General features: G+C 38.4%; 1 protein-coding gene across 4 annotated transcripts in view; it reads right to left on the bottom strand.

Moving 5' to 3' along the window:
- Positions 1-12,826, bottom strand: part of CPM (carboxypeptidase M) — a 68,785-nt gene extending 55,959 nt beyond the window's left edge. The window contains exons 1-2 of one of the 4 annotated variants that reach the window (XM_045553398.1): positions 12,782-12,826; positions 12,322-12,484 (exon numbers count right to left, since the gene is read on the bottom strand). In XM_045553398.1, the coding sequence (XP_045409354.1) occupies positions 12,322-12,481 (160 nt within the window). In that variant the 5' untranslated portion in view covers positions 12,482-12,484; positions 12,782-12,826. Of the gene's footprint in view, positions 1-12,207; positions 12,591-12,781 lie in introns of those variants that run through there. The other 3 variants (XM_045553396.1, XM_045553399.1, XM_045553400.1) reach the window with 3 other exon arrangements.
- Positions 12,827-26,980: the final 14,154 nt, after the last annotated feature.

Genomic DNA, 26,980 nt, shown 5'->3' with positions numbered 1-26,980 from the left:
AGAAAAAAAAATTTTTAAAAAATGAGCAAAGCTTTGGAGACATCTGGGACCATATTAAGTGACTGCACTTAAGAATTATCAGTATTTCTGAGGGAGAAGAGAGATCAGAAAGTATAGAAAACCAATTTAAGGAAATAATTGATGAAAATGAAAACTTCCCAGGACTACCAAGAGAGTTAGACATTCAGGTACAGGAGGCCCAATGATCCCAGGCAAAGACACTGCAAAAAGGGCTTCACCATAGCATACTATAATGACTAAATATTGAAGAGAAAGAGAGAAAAGCATCCAGTCACCTATAAAGGAAACTCCATCAGACTAACAGCAGACCTCTCAGCAGAAACCTTATAGGCCAGAAGAGAATGGGATAGGATTTTCAAGGTGCTGAAAGAAAAAATTTGTAAGCCAAGAATTTTATATCTTGCCAGAATAAGCTTCATAAATGAAGGAGAAATAAAGTCTTTCCCAGACAAGCAGACACTGAGAGAATTCATCACCACTAGACCAGCTCTACAGGAAATGCCTAAATGTACCTTAAACATGGAAATGAAAGGTCAGTATTCATCATTATGTAAACACATGCAAAAAAATAAAACTCAAGGGTCTAATAAAACAATCAGACAAAGGAGGAAGAGAAAGGAATTAAATGGCAACGTGACAGAAGTTCAGCAAACCACAAAGACAGAAAGAGAAAAAGAAACAAAGAATTTATAAGACAGCTAAAAATCAATTAACAATAGGACAAGAGCAAAGCCTCACATATCAACATTAACCTTGATTGTAAATGGATTAAATGCTCCACTTAAAACATACAGTGTTGGCAGAATGGATTAGATATCATGATCCAACTATATGCTATTTAGAAGAAACTTGCCTTGCCCATGAAGATACATATAGACTGAAAGTAAAGGGGTAGAAAAAGATAGTTCATGCAAATGGAAACCAAAAGTGAGCAGGAGTAGCTATACTTATATCAGATAAAACAGACTTTAAATCAAAAACAGTAAAAAAAAAAAAAGACAAGGACAGTCACTATACAATGATAAAGAGATCAATTCAGCAAGAAGATATAATGATCCTAAATATATATGCACCCAACATCAGAGCACCCAGATTTACAAAACAAATATTACTAGACCTAAAGAAAGAGACAAACAGCAATACAATAATAGTGTTAACAGCACTAGACACATCATCAAGACAGAAAATCAACAAGGAAACATTGGACTTAAATTGGACTTTGGACCAAATGAACTTAATAGACATTTACAGAACATTCCACTCAACAACTACAGAATATACATTCTTTTCATCAGCACATGGAACATTCTCCAAGATAGACCACACTTCAGGCCACAGGACAAGTCTTAACAAATTTTTAAAATCCAAACTCATGTCAAGTATCTTCTCAGACCACAGTGGAATAAAGCTAGAAATCAATATGAAGAGGAACTTCAGAAACTATACAAATACATGAAAATTAAGCAACGTGCTCCTGCACAATCACTGGATCAATAAAGAAATAAAGACAGAAATTTAAAAAATTTTTGAAATGAATGAAAATGAAAACACAACATACCAAAACCTGTGGGATATAGTAAAAGCAGTGCTAAGAGGGAAGCTTATAGCATTAAATGCCTTCATCAAAACAGGAGAAAGATCACGAATTCATAACCTAACATTGAAGCCTCAAGGAACTAGAAAAACAAGAAAAACCAAACCCAGAGTTAGCAGAAGAAAAGAAATAACAAAGAGGATAGCAGAACTAAATGAAATAGAGATAAAAAAAATACAAAGGATCAACAAAAGAAAAAGTTGGCTCTTTGAAAAGATAAACAAAATTAATAGGTAGACTAACCAAGAAGAGGGAAGATCCCAATAAACACTATCCGAAATGAAAAAGGAGACATTACAATGGATACCACAGAAATACAAAAGATGATCAGAGGCTATACACTTATAAACTAGAAAACTTGGAGGAAATGGATGAATTCCTGAAAACACAGAACCTCCTGAGATTGAATCAGGAAGATATAGATTCCTGAACAGCCCAAAATGAGTAGTGAGACTGAATTAACAACAAAAAAATCTCCCAACAAAAAAAGCTCAGGATCAGATAGATTCACAGCCAAATTCTACCAGACATACCAGCCAATCCTACTGAAACTGTTCTAAAATATTGAGAAGGAGGGAATCCTCTCTAATTCATTCCACGAAACCAGTATCACCCTGATACCAAATCCAGGAAAGGATGCAACAAAAAAAAGAAAACTACAGACCTATATCTCTCATGAATATAGATCCAAAAATTCTCAACAAAATACTTGCAAACCGAATCCAACAACACATCAAAAGGATAATTCACCATGATTAAGTGAGTTTCATCTCAGGGATGCAAAGATGGTTTGTCATATGCAAGACAATAAATGTAATTTACCACATAAAAAGAATTAAAAACAAAAACCATATGATTATCTCAATAGATGTGGAAAAAGCATTCGATAAAATTCAGCATACCTCCAATATAAAAACCCTCAAAAAACTTGGCATAGAAGGAACATATCTCAAAATAATCATATATGACAAAAGCCATGTATGACAAACCCACAGCCAACATCATATGGAATGGGGAAAAGTTGGAAGAACTGGAACAAGACAAGGATGCCCACTTTCACCACTTCTATTCACTATACTGGAAGTCCTAGCCAGAGCAATCAGGCAAGAGAAAGAAATAAAAAGCACCCAAATTGGAAAAGAAGAAGTGGAGTTATCTCTGTTTGGTGATGACATGATCTTATACCTAGAAAACCCTAAGGACTTTTCCAAAAGACTCCTAGATTCAATAAATGAGTTCAGCAAGTTCTCAGGTTATAAAACCAATGTGTAAAAATTAATAGCATTTCTATACACCAACAATGACCAAGCTGAGAATTAAATCAATAACTCAATTCCATTTATAATAGCTGCAAAGAATAAACATAAAATACCTAAGAATAAATTTAATCAAGGAGGTGAAATATCTCTATAAGGAGAACTACAAATCACTGATCAAAGAAATTATAGATGACACAAATGGAAAAACATCCCATGCTCATGGATCAGAAGAATCAATATTGTTACAATGACCATACTGCCCAAAGCAATCTACAGATTCAATGCAATTCCTATCAAAATACCAATGTCATTTTTCACGGAATTAGAAAAAATAATTTTAAAATTCATATGGAACAAAAAAAAGTGTGAATAGCCAAAGAAATCCTAATCAAAAAGAACAAAACTGGAGGTAGCATATTATTTGACTTCAAATTATACTACAAGGCTATAGTAACTAAAATAGCATGCATGGTACTGATGTAAAAGTAGAACACATAGATCAATGGAACAGAATGGAAAACCCAAATATAAAACTATATACCTACAACCAACTGATCTTTGACAATGCAGACAAAACCATACACTGGGGAAAGGACACACTCTTCAATAAACGGTGCTGGGAAAATTGGATGGCCACATGCAGACAAATGAAATAGGATCCCTATCTCTCAACATATACAAAAATTAACTCAAGATGGATTAAAGCTTTCAATGTAAGACTTGAAACCAAAAAAATTCTATAAGAAAAACTAGGAAAAACTCTTCTGGACATTGGTCTAGGCAAAGAATTTAAGATTAAGATCCCTAAAGCAAATGTAACAAAAACAAAAATAGACAAATAAGACTTAGTTAAACTAAAAAGCTTCTGCACAGCAAAAGAAATAATCAAAAGAGTAAATAGACAACCTACTGAATGGGAAAAGATATTTGCAAACTATGTGCCTGACAATGGACTAATATCCAGAATCTATAAGGAGCTCAAACAACTCAGGAAGAAAAAACAAACAACCCCATTAAAAAGTGGGCAAATGACATAAACAGGCATTTTTCAAAAGAAGACATACAAATGGCTAAACATACCAAAAAATGGTCAACATCTCTCATTATCAGGGAAACGCAAATTAAAACTACAATGTGATGCCATTTTACTCCAATTAGAATGGCCATAATTAAAAAGTCAAAAAACAATATACATTTGCATAGATGCAGTGAAAAAAGATTTATACACTTGGGCATGTAAATTAGTATAACCTCTATAGAGATCATTATAGAGATTTCTCAAAGAACTAAAAGTATATCTACCATTTGATCCTGCAGTCCCACTACTGGGTATTTACCCAAAGGACAAGAAATCATTATATCAAAAGATACCTGCACTCATATGTTTATTGCAGCACAATTCACAATTGCAAAGATATGTAATCAGCCTAAGTGCCCATCAACAGATGAGTGGATAAAGAAAATGTGGTATATATATTTATATACTATGGAGTACTAGTCAGTGATAATAAAGAATGAAATAATGTTTTTTTGCAGCAACTTGGATGGAACTGGAGGTTATTATCCCTAAGTAAAGTAACTCAGGAACAGAAAAATAGATGCTGCATGTTCTCACTTATAAGTGGGAGCTAAACTATGGCTACACAAAGACACACAGAGTGGCATAATGAACACTGGAGAATCAAAAGTGGGGGAAGTGGAAGGGGGTGACAGATGAAAAATTACCTGTGGGGTACAATGTATTTGGGTGATGGGTACACTAAAAGCTCACACTTCATCACTATATAATATGTACGTGTAACAGAATTCAACTTGTACCCTCAAATCTATTAAAATGAAAATAAAAAGTGTATACATAAGGTTATATACTATAAATGTAACTATATAAGTTATACATTAAAGTATATACCTTATATACTTTATAATAATATACTATATAACAATATATTTACATTCATATGTTTCATATAATAAGCATGGAATCACTCTTCAGCTTTGTCCCTTAGAGTGTCTGTCACATTTAATGAGCACACATTAGGGCTGAGGATACAAAGCTGATCAAAGCCTGGTCACTGGCCTCTAAGTGCAACATAGACAGAGCTACTGGAAGACGCTTAGGAAGAGGAGTGCAAGATTCCAACTCTGCCCAGGAGAATGGAAAAAGGCTTCTTGGGGGAAGTAACATTTTGAACTAAGTTTCAATCAACTAAATAAATGATCAAATGGTCTCTAACATCCATTCCTGCTCTAAAAACATGATGTTATGCTAAATTTCACTTGAGTATAGGCATGTATCTACCTGTGCATTCTGTAGGAAAGGAGGCTGAGTTTTGTATTGGGGGGACTGTCAGTTCATGTGACTTTAGTTGTTATCATTAAATGTGATTCTAGTTTCCACAGAGAGATTTACATCAGAGAAACGTAAAAACTGGATAAGCAACTAATTGAAAGCTCTTTAAACAAACAGGATTACTTAATTGGCTTCTTCTACAGAGCTCTGTGACTGGGTAAAGACTTTGCATAGGTAAGCACTATCATTAATGTCTTTGTATCCCTATCATGAAGGCAGTTATCTTGAACTCTGGGTAAGTTCATGATAACTCTGTGAAGCCAGTTTGAAGGCAACTTGTTTGAAGTTGGTGGCCTTTTTTTTTTTTTTTTTTTTTTTTTAGTGCAGTGGAGATTAAACCCTCCAGTTGAGTTTGGCAAAGGTATGTGAAAGGTCACAATCAGAATATTTGTACTTTATTTATTTATTTCTTTATAGAGACAGGGTCTTGCTTTGTCACCCAGGCTGGAGTGCAGTGGTGCAGTCACAGCTCACTGCTGCCTCATACCACTGGGCTCAAGTAATCCTCCTGTCTTGTAGCTAGGACTATAGATAGCTACATGCCACAGTGCCAGCTAATTTTTTTTTTTTTATAGAAATGGCCTCACTATGAGGCTGGTCTCAAACTCTTAGCCTCAAGCAATCCTCCCACCTCAGCCTCCCAAAATGCTGGGATTACAGGCATGAGCCACCGCTCCTGGATGGAAAATTTGTACATTTAAATACCTGACATACAGCAAGCAGTCCTCATAAAATAGAGATGAGAAAATATTTTTAAAGTGTAATTTATGTCTGTTTTGTTTTAACACAAATTAGGACTTATTAACCTCTTAGCAAACTACTTACTGTACTGTATTATATTTAATTGCTAGGGAGCTAGGAAGAATGTCAATTGTTTTAAATCACTAGACAGGATTTTTTTTTAAAGATAGGGTCTCACTATGTTGCTCAGGCTAGCCTCAAACTCCTGGCTGAAGGGATCCTCCTGCCTCAGCCTTCTTAGTAGCTGGGACTGCAGATGTATGCCACCAAGCCTAGCTGTACACAGGAAGATTTGATTAGATTTGATTTAATCTCCTTCCCCTAACCCAAATGCATATTAGTTTTTGCTATAACTTTTTTTTTTGTAATTTCACTTTAAGATTTTTTTTTTATCTTACTTTCTTACTTTGTATTCAAGGAGAAAGGGACATTCTAAATATACAAACTGAAAGGAGGAAGCAGAGCTAATGGCAGTTATATCTCAACTCTAGATACTGCTGTTACCACAGTGTTATCAAAAGACACACATAATCATGGATTAAGAACAAAAATTAAGCACTTTTTGGATGCTGGCTACATGAACTTGAAGCGGGTCCTTATCAGCTCTTTATGTCTGTGATTTTAGACCAATAGTTCTTAACTCCATGAGATAATGCCTCTTTTTTTCATGTTCAATATTCTGCAACTCCTACTTTACTATAAGAAACAACACATTTACATATACAATTTCAAAAAGCTCAATATAATGTTCAAACTATATGAAGGAGAAATAAAAAAGTAATTTACATAAAATATGGTATCAGTATGTAACAACTTGGGCAGGACTCCACTAAAAGACAAATGAGGAAGTCACATGCTTATACATCTATACTCAAGGGTCTCCTTGAATACATACATTACACATGCACATTGATTCAGCTCTGTGGTCACTGGTGTCAGGATTTTCTGAATGTGACATATCTCTCAATCAAGTTGAGAGCATAATTTCCCCTCAGTTTATATACAGTTACATTCCTGGAATGTATTTATTAATATACACTAAAACTGTAGGAAAAAAGTATTTTGTATTTGCACATAGAACAGTTTGGTTTCAGGTTCAGATCATTGTAATCTGGTCTTTCACTTATGGAGGACATTAGAAAATCGTGGGGGACAATTTTTTACTATGTATGACTATTCTGTGCATTGCTGACAGCGGGTATCAGGAGAGAAACTCTCCCCCTTCCCAAAAACTTACAAGTTATGGTCTAAACCTCCCCCTCGCTTTTTCAAAATTCTCCCTAGGGGCAGTACTGTCCTTAATGAGAACCCTGTTTCCAGCTCAACCTCTCAAACTCAAGATGGCCATTTGGTGGGTGAGTGTCCCATAAGTGTGCAAATCACACACTCAGCCTTCTCCTTTTGCTTCATAATCAAAGAGCTTTGGCATATAGGAAAATAAAAATCTAACTCTACACCAAAAGATGGAATTCAAACTGCTTTGGATGACACTGTGAATACCAAAAGGGGATCAAGGAATTCCACAGGAGATCAATTAACGCATAAAGAACATTAGACACAGGCCTTTTCTCGGATGATAGAGGATTCCTGTCAACTCTTTCAGAGTCACAGGGGCCAGAGACAAGGGGGAATGGGTGGTGGGGAGGACAAGAACAGAGAAAAAGCTATCTAGAGAAACTTTTCTCTACAGCAAAGAGGTTAAGGATTCAGTCTTTGACACAAGACAGACTGCTTCCAGTCAAACCTGTGTCACCTACTAACAATCAACAACTCATTTAATCTCAATTCTTTGCATGCAAAGTGGGAGATAATGGTATTTCATATCATTGTTAGGATGATTAAGTGTGGCATATATGTAAAGAGCCCCAGGCAAACAGTAAAATTCACTTAATGTTGGCTGTCATTATTTTTTAAAAGTTTCAAGGCCAAACGAGGTAGCTCACACCTGTAATCCCAGCATTTTGAGAGGTAGAGGTAGGAGGATCACCTGAACCTAAGAGTTGCAGTGAGCTGTGGTTGCATGACTGCTCTCCAGTCTGGGTGACAGAGTAGGACCTTGTCTCAATTAAAAAAAAAAAAGTTTCAAATGCTACTTGCACCTAGAGTATTGCTGTTTAGATACAGTTGAGATTTGGAATAAAAAAGGTTACTAGATATAAGAAGCAAATTAAAAGTCTGTGTTACTTTTTGGATATTCTGTCTCAATTTCATCTTAAAATATCATATTACAAATATAGGGGAAATGGAAATCATTTCCTTATAAGAAAAAAGGCTGGACGCAGTGGCTCAACGTCTATAATCCCAGTACTCTGTGAGGCTGAGGCAGGAGGACTGCTTGAGGCCAGGAGTTCAAGACCGGCCTGGGCAACATAACAAGACCTTATCTCTAAAAAAAAAAAAAAAAAAAAATTAGCCAGGTGTGGTAGTACACGCCTGCAGTCTCGGCTACTCGGGAGGCTGAGGCAGGAGAATCACTTGAGCCCAGGAGTTCAAGGCTGCAGTGAGCTGTGATCCTGCCACTGCACTCCAGCCTAGGCAACAGAGCAAGATCCTGTCCCCAAAGAAAAAATGGGTCAGGGGAGGGGGGAGGCTTGCTAAAGCCATATAACTTTAAATCATAAACATGTATATTATATTACAGGTGAAATTCCTAGGTTTTAGTTTTTTTTTGACATTTAGTCCTCCATATGTCAATATGTGCATCATAATGAACATTTTATACAACATCTCAAGCAAACTGGTTTTATGAGCATATTTGGGAAATGAGCAGAATGTGGTGGAAAACCAAGTGTTGTGCCAACATTTTACATGCAATGCTCTTTTCTGAGATTAAATCACCAGCTAAAATCTACTCAGTCAAGGGCAAATGATCATGAGAGACCTGTGTACATAAATACAGAATGTGCCTCTTAGGGGCAAGAATCTTGGCCTCAAGGCCACGTGTGGCCCTCCAGATCCTCACGTGTGGCCCCTCGACAGAATACAAACTTCACAGAACAAATACTTCTGTGAAGTTTGGATTCAGTCAAAAGACCACACTGAAGGATCCAGAAGGCCACTTGTGGCCCCAAGGCCTCAGGTTCCTCGCCCCTCTAAGCCAATGCCAGGGAGATTTCTGAACATCTGAAATGGTATGAAGACGACTTCTGGCAGAGGAAGCCAATAAATATTTGTTGAATGAATATGTGGAAGTCAGAGTTTTGGAGAAAGAAGCAAGAGAAATAAATTCTTCCTTATACTTGAAACATAACAATGAGAAATAGATATTACAGTAATTGTTTAAACCACTAATGACAGTATTGATTTATGACTGGCACAAGTTTTAGAAGAGGTTTTTTTTCTTAATATACATTTCTCAAGAGATTATAAATCAATACAATCTTTTTGGAAGTCAATTTGGTTATATGTACCAATTGCTTAAAACTGCTTTAGACTCAGTAATTTCCTTTTTGGGTATATATCCATAATAATAATAGTAATGGCAGCTCTTACGCAGGACTTACTGTGTGCCAGGCATTGCTCTAAATACTCAGGGTCACAAAGCTACAAAACTGAGAATCTGGAATTTGAACTTGGGCACCATGGTTCCAAAGCCTGTGCTCAGACAACTTTTGTTGTGTCAGCTAAGAGGATGTTCACTACAGCATATTGCTCATAACAGGAAAAGTTTAGAAACAAAATAAATATCCATCAGTGGGGTGTAAGTTAAATAAACGATGGTATGCCCATTGATAGGACACAAAGCAGGGATTAAAAATCAAGTTTTAGAAATAACATGCTTGCATGGACAAACTAAATAGGATATTTGGCTCAGAGGAAGTAAAAAGGCACCAAAACAATGCAGAGTATGATTCCAATCTACTAAATTTTTCTTTTGGATGATGAGATTTTTTTTTTTTTTTGAGGCAGAGTCTCACTCTGTTGCCTGGGCTAGAGTGCCATGGCATCAGTCTGGCTCACAGCAACCTCAAACTCCTGGGCTCAAGCAATCCTACTGCCTCAGTAGCTGGACTATAGGTGCACGCCACCATGCCCGGCTAATTTATATATATATATATATTTTTAGTTGTCCAGCTAATTTCTTTCTATTTTTTTTTTTTTTTTTTTTTTTAGTAGAGACGGCGTCTCACTCTTGCTCAGGCTGGTCTCAAACTCCTGACCTCGGGCGATCCACCCGCCTCGGCCTCCCAGAGTGCTAGGATTACAGGTATGAGCCACTGCGCCCGGCCTTGTAGACTTTTTCAATTCATGGAAATATGTAATGAAATGATGTGAAACGGAAAATAAAAGCAGAATATAACCCATTATTTCAACAATGAAAATATATGTGATATGCATTTATAAAAACTAAAAATATATCTGGCTGGGTAGGAACATTACTTTCCCTCTGGGTAAGGTTGCCCATGTTAATACATATAATATACATAAATAACTAACACATAAATCCTGTTTGCTAAGCAAACTTATCCTACACCAGAGGGCAGAATGGCTAGGGAAAATTGCCCGTGTAGTGCTTCAATGAAGGAGCACCATCTCTCAATTATCACGCTAATATGCAGGGACACTTTGGCAAGTGACTCCCAGTTACTGGTATACAGTTTAACCTACCACTTGGAACCTAATGGCAGATTTGGGATTTTCCTTAATCCGAGTAATTATTCAGAGCAACACACTCAACACAAACGTTTGACTGCTAGTGTCAGATTTTATTTTCACATGATAACCCCTCAATCCTTTAACCACAAGAGTGCACACAAGGTAAAAAAAAAAAAAAAAAAAATTAAGCCTAGTGGTTTTCACTGTTATTGTGGTTTGATTTCATGCAGGATAGATCAGAATAGCTGATTCACATTAGGAAAGAAAGTCCCCATTTGTCTTTCACAAGCATCTTGTTTTTGAAAACATAAAAACTTACCAAATCATTTAGTACTTAAAAGTAACAACATCCTCATCATCTAGTGGTTTAAATGATGACTGAACAATAACTCAAGCTAGCTGTGTTCTATATTTCCTTTATTAATAGAATTAGTATTCTTAGATCTTTTTAAATTGCTCTACTCTAGCCCTACAGGGGAACGATTTCAAAAGGCTGAATACATACACTGATTCAAGATATGATTTCTCACACATCCACCCTCTATAATTTTGGATTACAGAGCAATAGAGTAATTCGGGCACCAACTCTTTGGCAATGTTGTTTAAAAACAAAGGTACTATTACACACAGCCTAGGATTTTTATTTTGCATTGCACATCAGTATATTTATGTAATAGTTTTTCTTTAATACAAAAACTGTGACCTTAATTTTTTTGAAAAATGATTCCTTAAGAATATGGTAATTGACTCAAAAGCTCCTAATTGACTCAAAAGCTCAGAGCTAAAATCCAGGTAGAGTTTGAACACACCCTACAAAGAGTTGAGATCCAAATTGCATAAACTTTATGAAACTTTCAATTTAAGTCTTAAGTTTACTGGTAACCTCTTTGAAGGTATTAATATAACAAAAGAGGATTAAGAAATAATTTGATAAAATCATTTGCCTTGTCCAAATGACCTGGGTGCCAATCCCGGCTATAAAGTTCACATCTGAGTGATCTTGAACAAAATATACATAGTTTCTAAATTAAAACAATAATTATAAATGATAAACATGAAAATGCTAGGAAGAGTATCAATCATCGCTAACATATTATCTAGGAACTGTCTTCTTCAAATGGATACATTTTATATACAACCTTCAATCATAGAGACACTTTTCCACATAACTTTAAGCCATTGGGCTAATTATACATGGCACAAATCTTACTAGGAGAACTGTACTATTTAAGATTAAAAGAAACTTGTAGAAATGACAGTTTTTCATAACTTTAAGCCATAGGACTAATTATACATGACATAGAAATCTTACCTACAAAACTGCACTATTTTAGTTTAAAAGAGACTTGAAGAAATGATAGTCCAAGTCATATTTAAAGAAGCCAACAAAAAGGTAAACTGAGATGGATAAACAGCCTTCTTTGGGAATTTATCTTTAGAAGGAACTAAAATACACATTCCAGGTAACCACTATGTGAAAGATCCAAAAAGACAGAACTCCAATAATGCAAAAGATAAGTGACACTGAATTACAATGGAGAAGTTCAACAAAATTCAGTTCTTCCTACCATTCCTCCCACAAAACAAGTAAAACAAAACAAACAAAAGCAGAAAACAATCAACACGCCAGGTACTATTTGGTTTACCTGTTTGGTGACCCTCAGAGTAGCTTCATGGACGGGGACGTGAAGCTGCAGCATATTTAATGAATGAAAGGGAAGACTGAGGGCTTGGGAATGTGTGCAGGAGACGGACCCTACCTTCCACAGATCTCCCAATACTGTGTAAGTGAGTGATAGAACTGTAGCTTTGGGCAACGGTCTTCAAAAACTCTTCCATCCCTTCCTGGTGGTGGTAGTTGAAATCCAGCGCAGCTACCAAAGGCAGCAGCAGCCCTAGCCAGAGGCACGGGAAGTCCATGTTCTAGAGATGAATAAAAATAATAATACAGCTGAGAACAGATGAAGGAAGGCGAGGGCATTACTAGCTCCGGCTCAGCACGCTAGTCCCGGGGTGTCCTGACACTAACGCTCCCTGCTTCCAAGGGAGGCAAGAGTTGGAAGCGACACCTTCGGGAGTTAGCAGGGCACGGGCAACTCGGTGCCCTCGAACCAGCCGGCCGCCCCCTCCCGCTCCTCCGCCTCCTCCCTGCGCCGCCGCCGCCAGCCGCCGCCTGGCAGCTGCAGCAGCTGCGCCCGGCCCGCGCGCCCACAGCCTCACCAGGGCCAGGCGCGCACCCCGCCCGCCCGCGGCCGCCCTGCGGGGCCGGGTTATAGCCCGGCCAGGGGGCGGGCGCGCCCGGGCCCCGCCCCCGCAGTCCCGCCGGCCACTCCGGCGCCGCGGGCCCTCGTGGGCGGGGCCCTAGTGGGCGGGGCCTCAGCCGCCTTCGCACCTGGGCCGGCCGGCGCCCGTGGCGCGCGGACTTCGGGGTGCGGCTGCCGGTGCGGGAGGGCGGCGGGGAGCCGCGGGAGTACCCGTCGCCGCACGACAGCCTCTGCCGGCGCCCCAGCTTGGACGTGTGTCCTCTCCCTGGCCACATCTGCGCCAAGGCAGGTCCCAGGGCGCTCCGAGGAGCACTGGCTGTCGCCGGCTGCAGCCACTTTGGAGGCGTTCAGGGCCCGGCGGGTTTCCCGCGGTTGGAGGTGTGGGGCTCACCTGGAGCCGGGGACGCACCCGAGCCCCGCGCGGGCTCCTGCGAGCTGCGCTCCCAGCTGTGCCTGGCTCCCCAGCCCTCCCACTCTGCAATCGCGAAGAACGTGTGTGTGTGTGTGTGTGAAGTTTTAAATGCCATCACGTGTGGAGTCCAGGAAATTTTCCGATAAATTTATGTGGTGGGTGGGATTTGACTAAATCTGAGTTGAATTTAAAACTGGCAGTTATACGAAAGAAAGCAGATGCACTGTTGTGAATCCGATGCCTCTTCCACCTGCGTTCCCTGGGCCAACTTCAGTTCTTCTTCCTAAAAAGCTTCTCTCTGGGAGGATGAGATGGTCTGTGTTTGCACAAGCGAGAACAAAGGCTTCACTTAAACTTGAGAGGTGGTTTGTGGCGCGTCCACCCCTCTCTCAGAGACCACACACACACACACACACACACACACACACACACACACACACTCTATCCGATGGGTTTTAGGAGCCCTGTTAGAGTAATGAGGGCCCGTGCAAGGGCCTGGCCAATACAAAAAGTTTGAAAACCACTGATTTGTGGTAACATTCCTCTTTAACAGATTAAAAATACTGATGCAAGGGCCTCATTCCAGACCAATCGAACAGAATTTCTCTTGTTGAAGCCCAGGAAAAGGTATTTTTTAAAGGGCCTTGAGTAACTCTCATGTACCTTCAAGAGTTGAGACTATAGCTTCTCATATGGCATGGGGGCCAATCCCTGCTCTGACACTGGGGGCTGTCAACTCCCTGTGCCTTAGTTTCCTGGTCTGTAAAATGGAAGTCTTAATTGTACCTACCTAAATAAGGTTGGCAGGCACATTGTAAGAATAAATCTGTAAGGAGAATTTTCTAAGAGTTGGAAAATCTAAATATGACATTGGGTTTTTGAGATTTTTTTAAAATTGTGCAACAGTTACCATGCTAAATGTGATTTCCACTAGATGGCTTGAAGAGGTTCCCTTTTCATTGTTTCTATCACTAAGAGGTCTGAGAGGGGGGAACTGGGACTTGAGATTAGTTAAATTGAGGCAAAGTTACTATAAGGAATAGAAAAGGGAACTGACTAGGAACAAATGAAGGATTGCTGATCTACTTTAAAAATCACACATTTGAGGCCTGGTGGCACACACATGTAATCCTAGCACTTTGGGAGACCCAGGTGGGAGGACTGTTTGAGGCCAGGAGTTCCAGACCAGCCTGAGCAACATAGGGAGACCTTGTCTGAACAAAAAAATAGAAAAAGAAAAATTAGCGAGGCATCATGGTGCATGCCTGTAGTCCCAGCTAGTTGGGAGGCTGAGGCAGAAGGATGGCTTGAGCCCAGGATTTTGAGTTTGCAGTGAGCTATTATGATGCCACTGCGCTCTAGCTGGGGCAACAGAGCAAGGCCTTGTCTCCAACAACAACAACAAAAAATCACATATTTATAATAGAAGTAAGTGGAGGTTGTGTGATTTCCTGTAGTGGTGCTGTGGCTGGAGACTGGAAAAAATGATGGCTTCATCAATACTGGGATGGAGATTGCTAGGATTGTTGTTCCAGGAAAATAAAAGGGTGAGATATAGTTGAAATTGCTGCCCTTGGGGTTCACACTAGGTAGGAAAAGAAGCAAATTCAGGAGAGAGTTAATCAGAGAATGGAGGTAGGGAGTACAGAGGATTGAGGTCTGAAGGACCTAGCAACTCAAAGTGTGGTCCAGGGACAGCACTGACATCACCTGGGAGCTTATAGGACATGCAGAATCTCTTGTCCCACTCCAAGCCTGCTGATTCAGTACATGGATTTTAATAAGATTTCCAGATGACGTATACGTACATTCAAATTTGAGATGCACTGCTCTAGAGGGCAAAACAGTGTAGTGTTAGAGTATGAAAGACACAGAAAAATAAAATATTAGCCTAACAGAGTCAAATACTAAAGTTTAAGATTTCAGAGGTGATCTTTCTAAGCATGACACCATTAAAGGTAAAACCATAATAAAAAGGCTGCTAATTTGAAAACATAAGAATTTATGTCTCTGTACAGGAAAAGCCAGCATAAAGATTACAAGAAAAATAACCTTGGAAGAAAGAATTCATACCTCTTACAAAATCAAGAATGGGCAAAGGACATCAATAGACAGTTCATAAAAGCAGTAACACAAATGTCCAATAAATGTAGTGAAGGTTACTAACCTGGTAAGCAAAGAATTATAAGTTAAAAGGGTAAAGTAATATTTTGCTTTGCTTATCATTAAGAAAGATAAAAAGATTGACAATACCTGGAAGTGGACAGAATCTGAGGAAATGACATTTATGCTGTTTCAATGGTACTATAAATTGATACAACCTTTCTGGAGGGCAATCTGGGAATAGACATCAAAATTTTGAATGTGCTATTCCTTGCTAGGAATTTATGCTGTAGAAGTTATTTGACGATATGCTGAGTTTTTATATGTTAGGAGCTTCATAAGTGCCGCTGCTTTACATTGTGACAAAGCAGATAAAACCTAAATGTCAAACAGTAGCAGACTGGTTAGATCAGTGGTTCTCAAGTGGGGACATTATTGCCCAAACAAGACACTTGGCAATATCTGGAGACATTTTTGATTGTCATGACTAGGGGGGAGGGTGCCACTGGCATCTAGTGGTGATTCAGAGGACAGGGAGGCTATTAAACATTCTACAATGCACAACACAGCCTCCCACAACAAAGAATTATCCAGCCCAAAATGTCAATAATGCTGAGGTTGAGACAGCCTGGGTTGGGTAAAGAATGTTATAGCCATATAATTAATTATTTTTCAGCCATAATACTAATGATGAAGGTCTGTATTTATTGATTTGCAAAGATAAATTGTTCAGTGGCAAAAGCAGAAAATAGAAGTAAAATGGGGCCAGGCGCGGTGGCTCACGCCTGTAATCCTAGCACTCTGTGAAGCCAACGTGGGAGGATCGCTTGAGCTCAGGAGTTCGAGACCAGCCTGAGCAAGAGAAGAGCGAGACCTCGTCTCTACTAAAAACAGAAAGAAATTAGCTGGAAAACTAAAAATATATATAGAAAAAATTAGCCGGGCATGGTGGCACATGCCTGTAGTCCCAGCTACTCGGGAGGCTGAGGCAGGAGGATTGCTTGAGCTCAGGAGTTTGAGGTTGCTGTGAGCACCAGGGGGATGCCATGGCACTCTAGCTGGGGCAACAGAGTGAGACTCTGTCTTAAAAAAAAAAAAAAAAAAAGTAAAATGAATAGTAGGATACTGTTTAGGTAAAGCAAACAAACAATAAAACCATTCCTAGCAAAATATTTCAAAGGTTACAAACCTGCTGAGCAGTAATCCGTGGGTTGCAATGTTTTAATTTTTTTTTTAATCTTTTTGTATTTTCTGAAATTTTTTTTCGATAAACATGGACTACTTTTAATCAGAAAAACAATGAAGGCATTTTGATCTAAAAGCAAAGCAGAACAAAAAGCACACAAGCATTAGAGTTGAACAATTCTGAATGAAGACAGGATCTAAAATATCTTTTGAGTAAATTACGAAAGTGAAGAGGAGGAGGTAAAAATCACTGGAAATGGGAGATTAAGGAATTGAAAGCCAGGGTGTTGGATTGGTCTTGCTTAAGGACTCTGAAGTTCCTGAGATAGCAGGAATTGGAACAAAGGGAAAAACTACAGTCAGGGCTAAATACCTTAACAGATGTCAACAAGAATGGAAGAACAGGATAGCTAGACTTTGTGACTTTCAAACTTTCTTTTTTCTTTTTTTCAAAAGTGTCAAAAGGAAATATGAATAAGATTAAAGAAAATTTAAAAATCTACAAATTTTATGTACCCAGAAACAACCATTCTTTTTTTTTTTTTCTTTTTCTTTTCTTTTTTTTTTTGAGACAGAGTCTCGCTGTGTTGCCCGGGCTAGAGTGAGTGCCATGGCGTCAGCCTAGCTCACAGCAACCTCAAATTCCTGGGCTTAAGTGATCCTACTGCCTCAGCCTCCTGAGTAGCTGGGACTACAGGCATGTGCCACCATGCCCGGCTAATTTTTTCTATACATATATTTTAGTTGGGCAGATAATTTCTTTCTATTTTTAGTAGAGATGGGGTCTTGCTCTTGCTGAGGCTGGTCTCGAACTCCTGACCTCGAGCGATCCACCCCGGCCTCCCAGAGTGCTAGGATTACAGGCGTGAGCCACCGCGCCCGGCCAGAAACAACCATTCTTAAAACATACAGAGGTATTAAGCAATCCCCTAATGGTGCACACTTGTTTGTGATATTTTACTACATAGCACATCCATAAACATTCTTAGAGCTAAATCTTTGAGCATATCCTTATCTCCTTAGGATCAATTCTTAGGCATGCAATTGCTAGGTAAGAAAAGCATATACATTTTTAAGACTTAAGATATTTGGCCAAATTATACGCCTATAAAAATGTCAAACATATAATTTTCAAAATGTTAAAACATAGTCTCATACAAATACAGAGTAAGCACAGGTCAAATTTTTATTTTAGCTCATTAATGAGGAAATCATCAGGGTAATAAATATGGTTCAGCGAAAATATAAGAAATTATGTACATATATATCAGTGTAGGAAAAAAGAATACTGCAATCATCCTAAATTATTGCTATTAGACATAAACCTGATTAATGTCCTACAGATCAATAAACCATAACTTTTGGTGCTATCTTCTTACAGAGCAGAAATAACTTTTATCAGTGAAGGACAAAAATTATATCTCTATTGGACAAAAGTATTAGCATCTTACCAATTTTCTAGAAGTTAAAATCTAAATTTACAGTTGTAAATAACTAATAAATCAAGGTTCAATTCACCTTGGGTCAACTGACCCTTAGGTGGGCTTGTTAGGCAATTCCCCAGCATAAAAACAAAAGCTACACAATCATAATTTTTGCCTTCCAAGTTTTGGATAATTTTTTTCTTACCAAAGGTCATCCCAATTTACAGTCCTTACTAGTGATACATGCAAGTGCCCATTTGGCCCCTCCCCATTACTATTATCTCTTTTTTTTAATATTTGCCAATTTCATAGATTAAAAAATTGAATTATAATTTTAAGTTTTATTGAAGTGACTGAGCACTTCTCTCATATGCTCATTGACCATTTATTGTTTCTCTTTGAAAAAATAGTCTATTCATATCTTCCGCTCATTTTTCTAGTGATGTATTAGTCTTCTCCTTCTTGATTCATAGATTTTTGATATATTACCATAAAGTTTGTTATTCTTAAATTATAGTTATTAATCTACATTTTATTCTAGTTCTTTGATTTTTTATATTTACTTTTTCTTCTTTTTTTAGTATCATTTAAAAAATTAATTTATCTTTTAGAGCAGCTTTAAGTTTGCAGAAAAACTGAGCACAAAGTATAGAGAGTTCCCATATACCCCTTTCCTACTCCCATCCATGTATACAGTTTCCCCTATTATTAACATCTTGTATTAGTGTGTACATTTGTTATAATTGATGTGCCAATATCGATACATTATTATTAACTTAATCCATAGTTTAGGGTTCACTTTTTGCGTTATACATGCTATGGGTTTTGACTAACGTATAATGACATGTATCCATCATTATAGTATCGTACAGGGTAACTTCCTTGCCCTAAAAATCCCCTGTGCTTCACCCATTCATCCCTCTCTCCTTCCCCAAGATTTATATTTTTAATCCATTTGGAATGTATTTTCATGTAGTGTGTGAAGTATGTGTTAGTTGTGTGAAGATGTTGCTGTGTCGGGTATTCCAGTATTCCAAATCCTTGACCCCCACCCGACAAGGGTTTTCCTGAAGTGTGTGTATCTAGAGAACCAGGCCAGGCAACGCATCCTCCTTATTACCAGCCAGGGCTTTGGTCTCAAACGCTTCAGTAGAACCATTGTCCCAGTTTCCCAGCAGGACTGGGAAACTTGGCACTCTGAGGTTCCTTTTGCCAAGGCGAGAGATTTCAAGACACTGAGACTTTTAGCAGTTTTTACTGAAGCAAAAAGAGAACACTTTAATATGTTGGAATTGGGTTGCAAATTGTCCTTTATTAGAAAAGACTGCCCTTTATTCTGAGATCATGTCCTTCCTACATCTTGCTTAAAATTATTTTGGTATAAAACATGAAATTTACTATCTTTACCATTTGCAAGTACAGTGCATTAGTGTTAACTCTATGCACATTGTTGTGCAATAGAGCACTAGAACTTTTTCAAATTTTGCAAAACTGAAACTCTGTACCCATTGAACAACTTAGCTTTTCCCTGTCTCCCCTGCTGCTGGCCCCCATCATTCTTTCTGTTTCTAACAATTTGACTACTGTTATATTCTACTAACATAAGTGGAATCATGCAGTATTTGTCTTTTTGTGACTGGCTTATTTCACTTAGTATTATGTCCTCAAGTTCATTGACGTTGTAGCGTGTGACAGGATTTTCTTCTTCTTTTTTAAGGTTACTAGTCCATTGTATGCACATACCACATATTCTTTATACATTCATCCATCAATGGATATTTAGTTTAGTTCCACCTCTTGGCTATTATGAATAATGTTGCAATGGACATGGATGTGTAAATATCTCTTCAAGATCCGGTTTTTAATTCATTGGGATATATACCAGAAGTGGGATTGTTGGGAAGTGGGATTGCAGCCTTTGTTGCACAGAAGTTCTTAAGTTTAATGCAGCCCATTTGTCTATTTTTGCTTTTGTTACCTGTGCTTTTGGTGTCATAGTAAAGAAATCCTTGCCAAGTCCAATGCCATGAAGCTTTTCCCATGTTCTCTTGTAGTTTTACAGTTTCATATCTTATGTATAGGTCTTCAATCCATTCTGAGTTAATTTTTGTATATGGTATAATGTAAGGGTCTAGCTTCATTCTTTCTGACGTAGGTACCCAGTTAACCCAGCACCATTTGTTGAAGAGACTATTCTTTTCCCACTGTGCAGCCTTGATACCTTTGTCAAAGGTCATTTGGCCGTATACACAGGATTTATTTCTAAGCTCTCTATTCTGTTCCGTTGGTCCATTTCTCTGTATTTATGCTAGTACCATCCTGTTTTGGTTACTGCAGCTTTATAATACATTTTTTTTTTTGAGACAGAGTCTCACTCTGTTGCCCAGGCTAGAGGCTGTGGCATCAGCCTAGCTCACAGCAACCTCAAACTCCTGGGCTCAAGCAATCCTCCTGCCTCAGCCTCCCAAGTAGCTGGGACTATAGGCATGTGCCACCATGCCCGGCTAATTTTTTCTATATATTTTTAGTTGTCCAGCTAATTTCTTTCTGTTTTTAGTAGAGACGGGGTCTCGCTCTTGCTCAGGCTGGTTTCGGACTCCTGAGCTCAAATGATCCTCCCACCTCCGCCTCCCAGAGTGCTAGTATTACAGGCATGAGCCACCATGCCGGGCCTGTAATACGTTTTTGAAGTCAGGAAGTCTGAGGTCTCCAACTTTGTTTTTCTATCTCAAGATTATTTTAGATATTCAGAGTCCTTTGAGATTCCATTTGAATTTTGGAATTGTTTTTCTATCCACGAAAAGTATCATTGTGATTTTGATAGAGATTGCATTGACTATATAGATTGCTTTGGCTAGTATGAAAACTGTAACAGTTTTCACTCTTTTAATCTATGAACATGGAAGGTCTTTCCATTTATTTGTTCATTCCTGCATCTTTTTGTTGTTGTTTTGTTGTTAATATGTGTTTGTGTGAGTGTGTGTTTGTATGTATGAGAGAGTTTTAATAGTTGTTAATGTAGTTTAATGACTATTATAGCAGTTTGTAGTCCTTTTTTTTAAAGTTAACATTTAAAAAAATGTTGGCAAACCTATGTTTGCCATTTTGGGGACTGAATGGGTGAGGTGATAATTTTACTTGACTATTACATTTCAGTGTCAAGGACACATTGCCTAGACTTTAGAAGTAAGTGAAGCCTATTGAAAGCAGCCAGGTGGCCCTCTGACTCTTCTTAGCCACGTATAATCCTTAATAGATATTACCTCTCTAATGTCAGGAAAATCTGAGCCTCAAGGTACACAAAGAAAAATAAAGATTACTATTTATAGCTAGAGATATGGAAAGGGCATTTGCTTAAAAAGAAAAGGTTATTTATCTTCCTGCTAAAGATACTCCTTGAGAGAGTCAATATAATGAGTATTTAATATCTGGATACAGATAAACAAAGTTCAAATCCCAATTCCAACACAGTCTAAACATGGGCAAATTATTTAACCCCCCTGAACCTTAGTTTTCTTGTCTGTAAAATCTCTCTATAAAATCAGGAAAATCATAGTACCTACCTCATAGCATTATTAAATGAAATAATACATGCAACAATACCTCACATAGTAAAATCTCAATAAGTATCACCTATTATAATATTATATTATCATTATTTCACCCCACACCAACTCATCAATTCATCAAACATCTAAATAGCACCTATTCCTTCTGCTAATTCTACTGTTACAACTGTCAGTAACAACAGGTTACATTTATTACTTACTTTTTCTGTCAGGTATAGCTAACGTCTTTCAAAGCCCATTTCCACAATTTTGGAATAGATTATCTCATTTAATTCTCACAATATCTCTATGAGTTAGATGCTGTTATTATCTCTATTTTGCAGACGAAGAGTGTTGGGAGAGGCAGTCCACCATGAACCCTGAATGTCCCCTGTATGTTCTTGCTGGATATGCCAAGAACGTGAGACCCTGAGAGCCATTTCTAAGGGTTATATTTACCATGAGCAACCTTGAGGTGAGATAACATCTTCCCCTAAGAGGAAGAGTAGGCTGGTCTCTGCTCACTATAAAAGCAGTGGATTCCCAGGCTCAGTGTTTTTCAGCTATCATGCAAACCCACTGCCTCTGCAGCATCCACCTGGCCCCTTTGCATTGCCCCTGCAGGACTTGGGGGGCAAGAGGAACCAGAGTGAATGTGACACTCATGCTGCTTGCTGTGCAATGAATAATGAAGTTCTGTGTCTCTGACCCAGTAGTCTCATGTCTTCCACCAGCATCTTTGAAGCGGTAACTGGCTAACTTATTTGTTTGCAATAGGGTAAAATCTCAGATTCTGACAAAGAAGTAGCCTGTTTATTTGATAGTGTTCCTACTAGATTCCAGGCTCTGCAACGTAAGGAACTTGTCTGTCTTCTTCATTCTTGTATACTGAGGACAGAGCAGAATACCTGATGTACAACAGCATTTAGGAATTACTTCTTGAATGAATATGTCAGATGATGTAAGTGATTTACATATGTATCTCATGTCATCCTTATAACAACCCTAGAAGTAAGGATTATTATTTCCCTTTTTACAGATGAGAAAAGTGAAGCTCAGAGAGCTTAAATAACTTGCCCTTGGTCACACTGCTAGCAAATGATGCAGTGAGGATTGAAACCCAGTCTTGCCAAATTTTAAAGCCTCTTGCTCAAGAATAACTCTCTCAATAAGGCAAGAAATTTTTTAGAGTGATTTTTGATGTTTTTAAAAGACATTTTCTTGAAATTTCACATGTAGAATACAATGTCTTTTACTCATCTCGCTCAATGATTCTATTGCCTGCTACTTCCCATATATCTGAGAGGGTCTGAGTATTTATTAATAACTTAAGTCTGACTCCTCCACCTCCCCCAGTGCTGTAACTACCTCCTCACACCAGCTCCCCCAAGTCAGCTCTATACCTCCACCAGTTCTTGATAAAAATAAAAGAGGAAAGTGACTTCACAATGGCATAAAAGGGAAAGATTGCTATTTATACCAGAGATATGGAAATGGTTAGAAAAAGCTAGATGGTTTTCATTAAGGTCCAAAACTCTATCCTTTCCCCTAAACATGTGAAATTACCATGGAGTGATATCTAAACAGTGGGACCCAGAGATTTAAAGAACACAGTTCAACTCAGGCGCTCTCTGTTTAAAACAAGAGCTCTGTAGTCTGCGCTGTTTGTCGTTTAAAAATTGTTCCTTTATTTTTTTATTAATAGACTTTGTCTTTTAGAACTGTATATCTTTTTTATAAGCATTTCTCTAGGATTTGTGACTGTGTTTTCTGTTTATTATACAAGTTGTCTGTCAAAATCCAAATAGAATAGTTCTTTTATTTTGGATGTGCAACTACAAATACATTGGCAGTGTTTTGGGGAATTTATAAAGGATTTGTGGACACATTTGTGTTCATGATAAATTTCTGAATCCTAGAATTTTTGATGGCACAAAGACAGAAATAAAAGGACTAAGAAATGCTATCTCAGTCATCAAAAAGTACACCATAGTTCCTGTAGGAATATAACACTATATAGCAGTGACCATGAAATCATCCTCCATTGTCACTCTTTCTATTGTCTGTCTTCAGCACTGTGCCACTGTGGGAGTAAACCTATTTATTTTCATTCATTCATTCGTTTCCTTGTCAGTTGTTTACTGCTTACTCTGTGCTCGGCACTGTGCTAGATCCTAGGGAATACAACTGCGAACAAGACAAGCCAAATCCCTGCCCTCATGTAGCTTATATTCTACAGGAGCAAAACTTCTCCACTAGAGAATCTCATATATTTTAAGAAAAGTATAATCTTTCCTGGGGGCTGGCATAATTTTACTTTGTGCCTCCATGTTTTATCCCCAGTGGTTTGTTCCACATTCTGTACTGCATAGTGTGACCTTCTTAGCTCAACATTCTGTCTACTGACAGTGAAGCCGAATTAAAGGTTAATCGGATCCAAATATGATCTCCAGTATGCCCTAATGCATCAGCTGAGAACCAATGTCAGGAAAAATCTAAACAAATGTGAAATTTAATTTAGTTCAGGAAGATGCCACAAATTGAGTGATGCATCACATATTATATTTTTTTGTTTCCCCCATGGCATCTAGGTCAATGTGTATATGTGCTTGCTGATTTACAAGTGTTACTCTAGGAAGAATATAGCACTAATACACTATACATAATAACCACAATAGTAAATTGTGAACAGCATTTAATCAGGTCAATAGATTATGTGGATGTCAAACCATCTGACTTAAGAGCAGATGAAAAATGTACTCTTGTCTCTTCAGGAAACAGTGTAATCACTGAATTTCATTTCTTTTCTAGCTTTGTTTTAAATGTCGAGAAGTAACTATTTTTGGCTTACTTTTAAAAAACCTATATCTTTGAGAAAGAGTCCACTACCTTTGTTAACACCCCATATCTGCAGCCAAAGGAAAATAGGTAGTAGGGATGGGCAGAAAGAAAGACAAAAATGTATACATAGCAGAATGACAAAGAAGAGACTACTTGAATATAGTTCATATTTGCAAGCTCATCTAATCATTTACTTTTCAGTGACCCTTTTGAAAACAGCCTACATCATGTCTATTCAACAATGACCTCCAGAAAATTGAATTATAAATATACTCAGACAACATCCATAACAGATTCTTATCTCCTCATGACTGATTAATTGAATCATTCATTCATCTGTTAATACTTATTTAATGAATATCTAATAGTATGCTAAGCACTGTGAATATCATGATGGAAAAGAGAAAGATGGTCCACACTTTGACAGAGTTCATATGCTTTTAGGGAAGATACAGAGATAAGTAGCCACTCAGTTACCATTTTGATGCCGATTACAAAAATGAAATTACAGGATTTTATGAGACATACTAGAAGAAGGTGCTTATTGAGTTGGAGCGGGCTTAAGTGGAGGTCAGGGAAGGCTTCCTGAAGATGTGTCTGTTTAAGTGGAAACTTGAACAATGGAGGATTCAGGCAGAGAGAATAGTATTTTATTTTATATCCATGTCATTTTTATTATATTTCTTTACACACATTGGAAACAATTTGTAGGTAATTATTAATTTCATTCTTTAAGTACCTTATACTACTGTCATAATATAAACCCATTTCTAGCATCTCCACTCTCCAAAAGTTCTAATAGCTGTCCCCAAACCACCTCTCAGGGTACAAAAGAGAGTCTACCAAACAAACAGGACCCAAACCTTTAAGGACCTTGAGCTTTGCTGAGGTAGCCTTTTATTTAACTCCTATTTTTTTTTTTTTTTAAACTAACTCCTACTGGGAATGCTCTTCAGACTACAGACGAGTTATTTCAGCTTCACCTTTCCAGAATCCACTGCAACATTGAGACTTAAGTTTTATAATAATCCCCTTGATCTCTGCCCCCAAACACCCTGGATTTTATTATCTGACTATAAACCTGGAATACGGGAATCAGGTAAATACTGCTGACAATTTGTTTTCTGGAGTTTACACTGCAAGGGTGAAACTATCTGTTTTATGACCTTAAATTATCATTCACTGGGGAAGGGGGAAAGGGGCTAATGAGGGCCTGATGGGGTAATTTAGTAGGCCTTAGGGAAATGAGAATTTTTGAAGAGAAAGGCTGACATAGAAAGGGAACCCCAAAATAATCAGTCTATAAAATCAATGAATTACCGATCATCCCATTAGGTTACACACTATTTAGTTTCTAATGGCTGTCTTTTAAGGTATATAGGGGGTTGGTAAGGCTTTGGGGTTTTTTGGGGGGTAGAGCAGGAGGTCCCTCTATTTCATGCAGAACTGCAGAACTGGGTTTTGAAAGCCGAAGAAGTGTAATCCCCAACCTGAATTGAGAAGCTTGGCTTCCTGGCATGCAGCAGCAGAGTTAGGAGGAAATAGTCTCAGTGGTTCAACTCTCATCATCTCAATAGTAAGAGGAATTGAACGAAGGGCAACTCAGTAAGAACTGAGAAGCCTGCAGTTGCTACAGAAGTAAAAAGGTCTTGCTAAAATCCTGCATCTTTTGGTTCAGGGGCCATTTATTGCTGGCCCACAACTCAGCGAGTGTGCCAATGTACATTATGGCTAAAAGTGATGCTCTAGCCTTGGAACCATCGCTCAGTAGCCAGAGGCAGATTGGAAACAGAGGCAAAAGTGCTCCTTACTTGGCGCCCACAGTTGTTTGTAGACATACGTATTTCCTCCACTAAATGGGAAGCTCCCTGAAGGCAGGAAACATACTTTATTAATTTCTTTATCCTCCTTCAGGCCTAACATAGTATTTTGCACACAGTAGGAGCTGATTGTTACAAGCACAGGTTCTGGGGTTTAGAGAGATGAAGGTTCAAATCCTGAGAGCCAGACATGACTGTGGGTTTGGTGTGTAGAGCTGGAATTGGGTATTCATCACTTACCGCCTGTATGACCTGCGTCCTCTACCTGGCCTTAACTTTTCAAAGCTTCAGTTTCTTCCTTTAGAAAGGTAAATAATTGATAGTAACTACTTCATAAGGATGTTGTGAGGGTTAAGTAAGATTGTCCACATAAAGCACTCAGCAACGTGTATGGCATTCAGTAGATGTCGCTAATATCAATAGAAGTTGTGCAGCGGCTGCTCAAGAAAGTATGTTAAGTTGTTGAATTATTGAACATGCTGCTGGTGCCCAGGCAAGAGAACACAGTTGAGGCACAGCAACTGAAAATTCCAGGGAAGGCTGGCTCTGGGACGACATGCCCAGGGACTCAGATGGTGGCACCAGGACCTGGTTTCTTCCATTTCATGTCCTGGCTTTGCTTTCACTGTGTTAGCTCCATTTTCAGACAGGCTGTCCTCTCCGGGCTCAAGACCTGAAAGAAAGAGTTTGCTTCCGTCGAAGTTCAATCAGAGTTTCAGAGCTGAGTCTTGCTGGCTCGGGCTGGGCTGCCGGTCACACACTGTGCCTGAGCCCATCGCTGTGGCCAGGGAGTAACACTGGCTCGGGCCTTCTTCAGGCGCT

Source organism: Lemur catta, chromosome 6 (genome assembly GCF_020740605.2).
Source record: "Lemur catta isolate mLemCat1 chromosome 6, mLemCat1.pri, whole genome shotgun sequence".
Taxonomy (NCBI): Eukaryota; Metazoa; Chordata; class Mammalia; order Primates; family Lemuridae; genus Lemur; species Lemur catta.
The sequence above is the reverse complement of the archived record's forward strand: the minus strand, read 5'-3'. Positions and strand labels throughout refer to the sequence as shown.